At 42.0% G+C, this 12,425-nt stretch overlaps 1 protein-coding gene across 3 annotated transcripts in view; it reads left to right on the top strand.

Annotated features, from left to right (window-relative positions):
- The window catches only part of LOC147105619 (copine-8), a 474,554-nt gene that overhangs the window by 423,221 nt on the left and 38,908 nt on the right, over nucleotides 1–12,425 (top strand). For all 3 annotated transcript variants that reach the window (XM_086010162.1, XM_086010161.1, XM_086010163.1), the window contains 2 exons: nucleotides 390–517; nucleotides 10,263–10,365. In XM_086010162.1, the coding sequence (XP_085866288.1) occupies nucleotides 390–517; nucleotides 10,263–10,365 (231 nt within the window). The remainder of the gene's footprint in view (nucleotides 1–389; nucleotides 518–10,262; nucleotides 10,366–12,425) is intronic.

The following is a 12,425-nucleotide window of genomic DNA, read 5'->3' as shown; positions in this document are numbered from 1 at the left end:
AGCAGGATTCACGTCAGCTCTCAGCTGGCAAGAGTTCTGCTGAGGCCTTGTGGGCGGTTTTCCCCAGAAGTCCCCCAGACATGTCGGGCTGATGTCAAGGCACAAGCTTAACATCCGCGTAAACCCCCCCACCACTACCAGTAAATGAATTCCGTTAAAAATTGAGGTGAATTGACAGAACCAGGTCCCCCACATTTTCTGGCCCAAAATTTAGACATCTGCTGGAACTCTACCTTGCTCCTGATCAGAATTTAAGGGCCAATGCGTTTGCTTTGAGTTTCTTTCTTAAAATAATTTTGAAAGTTTTTCCTGGAAATGCAAAATAAAATTGTAACTTTTTAGTAGTTCGTAGCCTGTGATATATTTTATTTCCCCACCTTTTTTTGCAGAATGGAAACCCTCATAATCCATATTGCCAAGGAATTGAAGGGGTTATGGAAGCTTATTACCGGAGCCTAAAGTCTGTGCAACTGTATGGACCAACCAACTTTGCTCCTGTAATTAATCATGTAGCAAGGTACTTCAGGCATTTATAAATAGAGGGTAACATATGTCAACTTTTTCATTAGTAAATTGCAAAATGTTTTGTCACAAGCATATTTAATTATAGCTGACTAAATTTCGCAACTGCACAATTTGAGGACATTCAAAAGTATGTTACGTGTATTGTAAATCTTCCCCATTATTTGTGGCACAAAACTGTGGGGGTTGGGGGGCAAGGGTAGAATTCATATTGAATAACCAGGAATGCCACTGGTGGCTTAATTTTGATGACTGACTAATTATGTAATGACTTCAGTCCTCACCATTGATATTACCACCACATAGACAGCACTGAAGTGGTGCTATGCTGAAAATCACACAGGCTCCTGGTCCTGATTCAGGAAGGGTCTTCATGCTGCTGTGCAGGAGGTAGTTTCTGTTTAGTTTTCCTGACCCAATGAGGAAATGGCCCTTTAATCTTTCCATGTGTGAAGCTTATTTGCTTTCTGGCATTGCCAGTTTAAAGCTTGCTAGAAATGGATTTAAATAGTCACTAGTGGATCTCTTATGGCATTGTTCATGGGTAGTCCTGGACCTGGAGTGCAGTTTCTGATATTTATTATTTCCCATTTTAAACATACCAGTGGTTTATGCATCATTATAACACAGCACATTTACTGAAGCGATGTTTCACCTGACCGACAAAAATATTATTTCCTGAGTCCAAAATTTGCTGTGAAGTCGTGAAGGTGGCAGATCCTTGGCAGGGCAAGACTTCTGCCTTCCCCTTGCCTGGGCCCATGGCCCAGCCCATTTCCTGGAGTCGGGGGCACTTATATTGGATGTCATATGCAACCCCCACCCCGCCCAGGTTACATGGTCTACCAGCAGAACCAGAAAGGAGATTTTGTGCTTTGGTAATGAAAGATGCATGGTCTATCTGTGGTATTACTTACCTGCCAGTTTATAAAACCTGCATAAGATGCAAGTAATTATGTCCTTCTCTTCCCAAAACCTTTTATTCTCAATTATTTACACTATTTTTATTTGCTTTCTTAAACATAACACATTTATTTAGTTAGCCCTTCTCCCTCCCTTCAAGTTACTACCATGATTATAAAAGGCTACATTTTCTTCCCTCTACTGCCCACGTTGGATTTATATTTCTGCTGAAGCTGTTGTCAAGGTAGCACCAGAATGGCTCTTCTCACCACTGAGCCCCCAAAGACAAGTGCTTGGAAGAGGTGGCCATTTGCCAAGCTAAGGACTAATCTGACAAACTCCAGCTGCAATGTCCAGGCTCAGTACCAAAACGTCATAAATATTCCCCCATGGCACTGGGAAAGACATCAGACCTACTCAGCAACAGAAACAGAAATCTCGTTACAAACAACACTTGTTTCTTCAGAATTTTTATTTGAACTCTTATTTGGCTCAAACTGTATAAAAAAGCTGAAAAAGTGAAATATTTATATTTTTGATGTTTTCTTCTGCTGCTCCTACCTCACAGTTATTATTTGTGAACATCCCACCCTTTTGCGTTGTACACCCTGGATATTGTAATTCCACAGGAAGATGGCGTAAACTACAACTGACATGATGCATCACTCCCACAAATAAAGAATTTGTCAACAGCAGCTGAAATTTGCCAACAATTCAGGGTGTGGTAGTGTCGTGGTTATGTTACCAGATTAGTAATTCAGAGGCCTGGACTAATCATTCCAAGAACCTGAGTTCAAATTCCACCATGGTAATGGTGAATTTAAATTCAGTTTAAAAAATAAATCCGTTGCAAAACTCCAACTGGTTCACTGCTGTCCTTAACCGGCCTGGCCTATATGTGACTCCAGTCCCACACCAATGTGGTTGACTCTTAATTGCCCATGAACAAGCCATTCAGTTGTGTCAAACCACTACAGAGAATAAGAAGAATAAAAACAGATGAACCACTTGGCTGTGACCTTAGCATGGAATCAGCACATGACAAAGGCACACCCAGCCCAGTCAATCCTGTCCACTACCACCCAGCCCAGTCAATCCTGTCCACTACCACCCAGCCCAGTCAATCCTGTCCACTACCACCCAGCCCAGTCAATCCTGTTCACTACCACCTGGGAACTGGTGCTAAAGTTGGGAGAACTGTCCCACAGACTAGTCAAGCAACAGCTTGACAGTCATACTCAGAGAATCATGCCTATCAGCCAATATCCCAGACTCCTCTACCACCATTCCTGGGAATGTCCTGTCCCACCAGAGGTGCAGGCACAGTGGTATGCAGTCAGGAGGAGTGATCCTGGAAGTCCTCAACATTGACTCTGGACCCCATGAAGTCTCATGACCTCAGGTCAAGCATGGGCCAGGAAACCTTCTGCTGATTATCACCTGTTGCCTTCCCTCAGCTGATGAATCAGGAGTCCACCATGTTGAACACCACTTGGCGGAAGCACTGATGGTAGCAAGGGCACAGAATGTACTCTGGGTGGGGGACTTCATTGTCCATCACCAAGTGTGGCTCAATACTACCACTGACTGAGTTGGCTGAATGCTGAAAGATATAGCTGCTAGATTGTGCTTACGGCTGCTGGTGAGAGAGCCAAGACCTTATTCTCACCAATCTACCTGTTGCAGAGGCGTCTGGCCATGACCGTATTGGTAGGAGCGACCGCTGCACAGTCCTTGTGAAGACCAAGTCCTGTCTTCACACTGAAGACACCCTCCAATGTGTCATGTGGCGCTACCACTGAGCTAAGTGGAATAGATTAGAACAGATCTAGCAACTCAAAACTGGGCATTCATGAGGCACTATGAGCCATCAGCAGCAGTAGAATTATATACCATCACAATCTGTAACCTCACGGCCTGACATATCCCTCACTCCACCATCACCCTCAAATCAGATGACCAACTTTGGTTCCATAAGGAATGTAAAAGAGCATGGCGTACCTGAAAATAAGGTGCCAAACTGGTAAAGCTACAGCACAGGACTACATGCATGCTAAACAGTGAAAGCAGCATTCTATAAACAGAACTAAGCGATCCCACAAGCAACAGATCAAGTCAAAGAATCAGTCCTGTCACATCCAGTTGTGAATGGTGGTGGACAATTAAGCAACTAATGGGAACAGAAGGCTCCATGAACATTCTCATCCTCAACGATGGCAGAGCCCAGCACGTGAGCACAAAAGACAAAGCTGAAGCGTTTGCAACTATTATCATCCAGAAATGCCAAGTAGATGATCCTTCTTGGTTTTCTCTTGAGGTCCCCACCATCACAGATGCCAGTCTTCAGACAATTCATGACATCAAGAAATGGCTGAGCCCACTGGCACAGCAAAGAAACATCCCAGTGTAGGGCTGAAGACCTGTGCTCTACAACGAGCGATGGCCCTAGCTAAGCTGTTCAGTACAGCTATAACAGTGGCATTTACCGGACAACTGTCCAGGTATGTCCTGTCCACAAAAATCAGGACAAATCCAACCTGGCCAATTGCCACCCCATCAGCCTACTCCTAATCATCACCAAAGTGATGGAAGGAGTCATCTACAGTGCTATCAAGTAGCACTCACTCACCAATTACCTGCTCACCGATATAACAACAGGAAACACTGGAAAAACTCAGCAGGCCAGGCAGCATCGGTGGAGAGAGAAACAGAGGTAACGTTTCAGGTCGATGACCTTTCGTCAGAGCTGGAAAAAAAGCAGGAAACGGAAAGCAAGTTTGGGGGCTGGGAAAAGGGGGAGGGGATGATAGAACAAAAGGGAAGGTCAATGATAGGATAGAAAGCAGGAGAGATTAAGAGACATTGAGAGAAATTAAGAGATATTCAAGGCAAGAGGAGGTGGTAATGGGACAGGTTAAGGAACAAAGGATGGCTCTAGATGGGGTGTGAATTGCGCTGGCAGAATGAAGGACAGCTGAAAGGAGGGAAGAAAAAACAAAGTGTGGATTAAAAAAAAGATAATATATATATGTGATGGGGGCCGAGGTTATGATCTGAAATTGTTGAACTCTATGTTGAGTCCAGAGGGCTGTAGAGTGCCTAATCGAAAGATGAGGTGCTGTTCCTCGAGCTTACGTTGAGCTTCCGTGGACCAATGCAAGAGGCCGAGGACGGTGAGGTCTGAATGGGAATGGGGCGGTGAATTAAAGTGACAGGCCACCGGGAGCTCGGGGTCACCCTTACGGACTGAACAGAGCTGTTCCGCAAAGCGGTCACCCAATCTGTGTTTGGTCTCCCCAATGTAGAGGAGACCACATCGTAAGCAGCGAATACAGTATACTAAATTGCAAGAAGTACAAGTAAATCGCTGTTTCACTTGGAAGGGGTGTTTGGGGCCCTGGACAGTGGGAAGGGGGGAGGTATAAGGGCATGTGTTGCATCTCCTGCGCTTGCACGGGAAGGTGCCGGGCGAAGGGGAAGGGGTGCTGGGGGTGGTAGAGGATTGGGTGTTGCGGAGGGAGCGGTCCCTACGGAATGCTGAAAGGGGAGGTGAGGGGAAGATGAGTTTGGTGATGGGATCACGCTGGAGGTGGCGGAAATGGTGGAGGATGATCTGTTGAATGTGGAGGCTGGTGGGGTGAAAGGTGAGGACAAGGGGAACTCTATCGTGGTTCCGGGAGGGAGGAGCAGGGGTGAGGGCAGAAGTGTGGGAGATAGAACGGACACGGTCAAGGGCCGTGTCAACCACAGTAGAGGGGAATCCTCGGTTGAGGAAAAAGGAAGACATGTCAGAAGCACTGGTATGGAAGGTGGCATCGTCGGAGCAGATGCGGCAGAGACGGAGAAACTGGGAGAATGGAATAGAGTCCTTACAGGAGGTGGGGTGGGAGGAAGTGTAGTCCAGGTAGCTGTGGGAGTCAGTGGGCTTGTAGTGAATGTTAGTCAATAACCTATCCCCAGAGATGGAGACGGAGAACTCACTGATGTTCAGTTTGGGTTCGGCCAGGACAGCTCGGCTCCAAAACTCATTGCACCCTGTTTCTAAACATGGAGACAAGACCTGAATTCCAGAGGTGAGGTGAGAGTGACTGCCCTTGTTATCAAAGCATCATTTGATTAAGTGTGGCACCAAGGAGACATACTAAATTTGAAGTCAATGGATATCAGGTAGAAAACTCTTGAGTGGCTGGAGTCATACCTAGCACAAAGGAAGATGGTTGTGGTTGTTGGAAGCCAATCATCTCAGCCCCAGGACATCACTGCAGGAGTTCCTCAGGGCAGTGTCCTAGGTCCAACTTTCTTCAGCTGCTTCTTCAGTGGTCTTCCCTCCATTAAAAGGACAGAACTGGGGGTGTTGCCTGATGATTTCATAGTAATCAGCTCCATCTGCAATTCCTCAGATAATGAAGCAGTCAATACTTGCATGTAGAAAGACCTGGACACAGCTAGACTTGCGCTGATAAGTGTTAAGTAACATTCACTGCACACCAGTGTCAGACAATGACCATCTCCAACAAGAAAGAGAGCCAACCACCAATGTTCCCTTTAAGCTACGCGGCCACGCAGTGCTCCAGGAGTCCCGCACAGCCGGCTTTTCAATGGAAACCTGCACGTGCACAGTATTTTGAAAGGGTAGCGCAGCTCCCAAAAAAATTACATGGAAGATTGTCAACCACATCCTATTTATATTCAATGGCATTACCATCATCTAGTTTGCCACCATCAACATCCCAGGGATCACCCAGAAACACAACCAGACCAGCCGCATAAATGATGTGGCTACAAGAGCAGGTCAGAGGCTGGGTATTCTCCAGTGAGTGTCTCACCTCCTGACTCCCCAAAGCCTCACCACCATCTACAAGACACAAGTCAGGAGTGTTCTGGAATACTCTCAAGTTGCCTGAATCCGTGCAGCTGTAACAACACTCAAGAAGTTCGGTACCAACCAGGACAAAGCAATCTGCTTGATCGGCACCTCATCCACCACCTTAAACATCCACTCCCTCCATTACTGGAGTACCGTGGCTGCAGTGTGCATTGCAGAAACCCGCCCAAATTTCTTCGCAGCACCTCCTAAACCTCCACCACCCAGAAGGACAACACCAGATGCTAGTGTACACTATCACTTCCAAGTCACTCACCATCCTGACTTGGACATGTATCGTCTTTTGGATGAGACTTTAAACCAAAGCCCTGTCTTCCCTCTGATGTGGATGTAAAGGATCCCACAGCAGTATAGAAGATATGCTGACTGGGTTAGATGAATAGGGTGGGACAAAGCTCGTGTGGACCATAAACACCAGCATAGGGCCAAATGGTCTGTTTCTGTGCTGTAAACCCTGGAACTCCCTCCCTAACAGCATTGTGGCAGCACCTTTTTCACACGGACTGCAACGATTCAAGAAGGCCCACCACCACCTTCTCAGGACAGCTAGGACTAGGCAGTAAATAGCGGCCTTTCCAGCAATGTCCACATCCTGAAAATTAAAAAACACCAACCAGTATCCAGCTGAAATTTCCAACTCTGGAACAACAATGAACTGGAATCACAGAGAGACGAGCAAACTTGTGCAGAGAAACGTTTTGCAGGCATTTATAACATTAAATGAAGAATTTTATGAATAAGCTTTGAGATTTTTTGCAAAATTGTGTATTTTTCTAATGTATTTGTTATAAATACTAGTTTTTGACATGTTCCTCTGACTCTGGCCTTTTGTGGATTCCCCCTTCCATTCTCCTCACCATTGGTGTTTGTGCCTTCAGCCATTTAAGCCACACATTCTGGAATTTCCCTCTCTTGAATCTCTACCTCTACCTTTCTGTTGCTTCCCTTTAAGACCCTCCTTAAAGCCTACCTCTTCAAGTAAGCTTTTGGTCATGCCTCCTAATATGTCCTTCTTCAGCTTGGGATTCATTTTTCCTTACGCCTTAGTGAAACGCCTTGGGATGTTTTTTCTACATTACAGGTGCAATATAAAGGCAAGTTGTTGTATATACTGACCTAAGTAAAGAAGAAAAATGGCAGCTGGAAGCAGTTTGAAAAATAATTGTGTGAATGGTTTGATTGCTTCATTTTGTGGTAATTATTGGCTGTTCATTGATACCTTTTTGGCACGTCCTTTTTCATTGGTAGAATTTTGCTTCTTCTGGTTATTTATTGGCAAATTTTGAAAACATTTGATGGATTTGAATGATTTTTTTTTGCGGTGTTCGCTTCATGCTGATTGGTAGCTTTTCCTATCTGTCTAGTGACTGAAGTAGTTTTTTATTGGCTCAATATCTCATTGACTAGATGGAAATCAATCATTGTGGTTAATTTAACAGATAATGGTTGCCAGAGCCAATCCACAATTTTTTGTCTTTGAAAGGTGGGACTCTTGTATTTGTGATATATGCAAGACTTTTAATTATATAGCTAGATTAATATTAGTTCACCTTTCATTTGTCCCTAATCACTACCACACCTTTATAAGGACCATGTTACAGGATGATGTCATAGATCAGTTTCAATTGATTTTCCTTGGCCTGTCAAAAACATGTTCCTAGGGTTCTAAATAAACCATAAGTGAGGAGGGGACAGTTTACGATTTTCTTCCTATTTAGTGTAAAATTACTAGTGACAAATGAGGGCAACATGGGAAGCGATCCGATTAGAGAGCTAAAGACAAATATTACCCCGTGTAGTACAGAGTAGGAAATATATAAATACCCATAATATACTTTTTTTTAAAAAAGAATTGCCCATGAGCAATTCAAACAGGAGATGAACTAGTTATCATATGAATAACCCCACCAGTGGCAACAAGGATTGACAATGGTCTGTTACTAGAAATCGTTTAAATCCAGCCCAAAATGATGGTCTTCTCTGTTTGAAGTAAGTTTGGGCACTCTCAATTTGGTTCCTAGCGTGCATGAGTCCACAGCACAAAACTGACCCTAATTCAGGATTAATGGATAATCCTCCTCAGAGGTCACAGAATGGCAGGTGTGGGAAGTGGAAAAATGTCAGACTGTTGCAGTAGTGGAACCCCTCCGAGATTGGGGCAGATACAGTACGTGACATGAGAGTGCTTGATGCTTACACTGGATGCCTGAAATTCAAATTATTCCATTCTCCAGCACCAACATCCCTCACCTTGATGAGCACAGTAAGCATTAAAAAAAACTTTTAAAAATATGACTGACCCCATTATACATTAGTATAAAATCTAGTTCCATAGATGCAAAAACGTATTAAAAAATCCCAAAGTTTTTCTTGATTATACCTGAAAATAAAATAGTACAAATCAATGTTTGTTTTGAAACTAGAATTGAACTGGACTACTGAGCGCAAATGAACAGCACTGACGTTTAAAATAAAGTACATCTTTTAGACATCATGCAGATCAAAAGATTTTTCTTTGATCTTCGTTTGATTGTGATGCTTCTTTAAAGCTCGTCTACATTGTTATTTAATTGTTATTGAAATTGTCAGTGCTTCCAGTTAAATTTACTTAATGGACAAATTACATTATTAAGAACATTGAATGGCTAGTAACAGAGTACAATCGCAAAGTCTTAATTCAAAGAAAGCAATTTAAGGATTTTTTAAAAAACATTAACACAGCACAAACTATAAATTAATGCTTTGTATTTTGTGGCATTCCTGGCTTAAAAGCATAATTGCTTTAACGATATACTAGCAATTTTTTTGAAAAGGTAGCTCAGTAAATTTATATATATCAAATTTTAAAGTAGCATTAATGCTTCCAAGCTGATAATGTGATAAGCCAACATTTCCAACTGAAATTTCATTGTGCTTTTAAAAAAATTTGGAACTTATTTTCTTAGCGTGCTATTTATGTAAATAAGCTTGTAAATGTGTGTATGCTCTTGGCACTATTACACCGTACAAACTTCCCAAATTGCTGACTTAATTTCAGTAGCCTTTTGAATAGTTTTCACCAGCATTCTGTCATTTTTCTTATGCTAATTATTTTTAGTTCTTATTTTGATACTGCATGCCAAATTCTGATGGATTTGGATTTTATAACTGAATGAAAATGTACTAAATTAAAATTTGGGGGAATTTATGGGAAAGGAACATTTTTTATTGGATATCTACTGAGGACTATTATTTGTATAAAACCTATTTCCAAGATCCACAGTTTTGATGCCAATTTCACATACAATAAAAATCAGATAACGATTGCTACTGCACCTTGTGATGTATGCCTTCTGAGGTAAATGGCTACAATGATAAAATATACCATTACTGCTTAAATGCTGCCAAGTAAATACTGCCATTTCTGCATCCTTATTTGAAATTTCAAACAATATATCAATTGTTATCTTATTAAAATGCGATCTCTTGTTTTCAAATTACTGTGACAAATGTTTCTTTGTATAGTGCACTTTAGGGAAAATAGCCAGTGACTGCAATCATTTAACTAAAAGTGGCAACATCTATCTACACTAAATGAAGTACTTTAAACTGATAGATGCTTTCTCCGGTACTCAAACTAACCTTACCACTACTACATTCCAAGATATTAGTTGTCTATATGGAAATGACATTGCATTTTAAAATTTTCTACACTTAGTCATATTTTTTGATGCAACTTGCTGTACTCGGGATCTGGACTTTAGTTCCATGCTTGCTATAAGTGGCTTAGAATAATGAACAAAGCAACTAAACCAAGAAATTGCTGTTTGTGCTATTAATGTACAAGCACTAAATGTGTTTATATGACATTTCTCAGTTATTTTAAATGGGTGAACGCATCCATTAAAATAGTAAGCAGTTTCTAGGCTCAAGTGTATTCTGAGGTTCCAACATATTCTTGTCCTTATTACAGATATGCTGCCTCCATTAAGGATGGTTCACAATATTTCGTCCTTCTTATTATAACTGATGGAGTCATCTCAGATATGGCACAGGCAAAAGAATCCATTGTCAATGTAAGTTTTCTGACACTTGCTAAATATTTGTTAACTATTTTGGAGTAATACTGTAATTCTGTGTGTAAAGCCAGTAAATGTAGAAGGAGAAGCAAGGGGTCTAACTCAATTCCAAAAGCAATTTCTTAAATGTAGAAAGTACATGGCATTTACCAAAGATGTTTGAGACACCATGAGTATAAATATATTTTTAAAAATGAGTACCTTGCAGTCAAGTCCTAGATTACTGATTATATTAAGGAGTAATTTGATGCAAAATGATCTGGGTGTGATTATTGACCATTCATTATAAATATGTACTCATTAAGAAGCTATTATCGACAAGGTTAATCATGTAGTGGGAAAATATCACATGGACATTTGACTAAAAGTTTAGCTAAACTATTGTAACTTACATATATCACTAGTGAGGCCACATTTGGCATATTGTGTGCAGTTTTGGGCACCTTGTTTTCAAAAGGACATTGGAAATCATCTGTTGGAGAGAGAAGTGGCAAGGATGATCCCAGGTCTTAGGGCTATAAATTACTGGGAGGGAGGGGGGGCGCGGGCATAGCCTTTGCTCTTGCTAACTTACATTTGGGATTAGCTAAATGGGGTGTGCCCCTATGGAACAGCACTCCATATCGGGCAAAAGGAAACTAGCCTCATGACAATTTCTTAGTAATTTGGCTTGGAGGTTCTTAAGCATGATGATGTGTTTCTGCATGTATCAGACATATCTAGCCTTGTTTTAAAATTTCAGGGGAGACACGATGCTGGTTTTTAGAATTCTGGAGGAAGGCTTAAAGGTGATGCGTCACCAACATTGATGATGTAAATGTGTTATCTATCTTACTGCTGCACTGTGATGGGGTTCCAAATCATAGTGCCATCACACAATCTTTCTGGAAAGGTTTTATGTACATTGTTGTACATTGTAAAGAAGATTGATTGTCAATTAACTGTGAAATTATTAATACGAAGGGCTGAAAAAATTACCCCATATTTTCTGATACAACTGATATTTCTTTAGTGCTCCTCACTTATAGAGAGAGAAAGGTCTCACAGCACCTGTGAGGTGGAGGAAAAACAATGTATGGTAAGCAGAATGGAAAAGAAAAACATTTAGGAGGGGATCAAAGGCATGGTCAAAGAAGAGTGTTTTGAGGAGGCTTTTGAAAGTAGGTTGAGGAGCTAGTGGCTGAAAGAGGGCCCACTAATGAGGGAGTTAAAAATGGAGTAACCCATGTCAGAGGAGTGATGGGCACATGTGGAGAGGTATGTGCGATCACTGAAGTAGGATAGGAAGAGGCCATCAAGGGATTTTGAAAGCAAGGACCAGGATCTTGATGTCGATCTGCTGGGACATGAGCTTGGAAAGGACAGGGATGAAGAGAGTGCAAACTTTGTGTGTGAGTACAGCTGCTTTGGTATTTCAAATAAACTGTAATTTGCGAAGGCAGGGACAGCAGCTAGGAGAACATTAGAGGAGTTGAGCCTTGAGATGTTCGTGACATGGACTAGGGAAGCGAATGAGTGATATCATGGAAGTGAAAGACTTGTTAACATAATAGATGTGGGCAAAGAAGCTCAGCTCAGTCTCAAGCAGTGCATTGAGATTCCATAGTTCTAGCCTTAGCCTGAAATAGCAGCTAGGGAAATTCATGGCATCAAAACAAGAGCCACATTTGTGCTGGAGGGAGCCACTGAAGATGGCTTCAGTTTTCCTGAAATTACACTGGAGGAAATGTTGGTTTATCTAGGCCTTAATTTTGGATAGGAAATTGGATAATGTAGCAACTGAGGATTAGTCCTGGGATCAAGGAAAGAGCTGCGGAGGTAAAACAGGGTCTTGTTATGGCATATGTGTGTGTTGGCCCATACCTCCGAATGTTGTTGCATATTATAGGTGAAAAGGAGATAGAGACCTGGGATGCATCTAAGGTGACTAAGTGGGCACTGTTGGAGAAGCCATTGGAGGTGATGCATTGTCTTTGTCATGACAGGTATGAACAGAGCCATGAGAGAGGTAGACTGCAGGAAGAAAAATTTAAGGAAGGAATGCTCAACAGTGTCAA

The sequence above is a fragment of the Somniosus microcephalus genome, chromosome 17, assembly GCF_052327205.1.
Source record: "Somniosus microcephalus isolate GS21.2 chromosome 17, FLI_Smic_1.0, whole genome shotgun sequence".
NCBI lineage: Eukaryota > Metazoa > Chordata > Chondrichthyes > Squaliformes > Somniosidae > Somniosus > Somniosus microcephalus.
The sequence above is the reverse complement of the archived record's forward strand: the minus strand, read 5'-3'. Positions and strand labels throughout refer to the sequence as shown.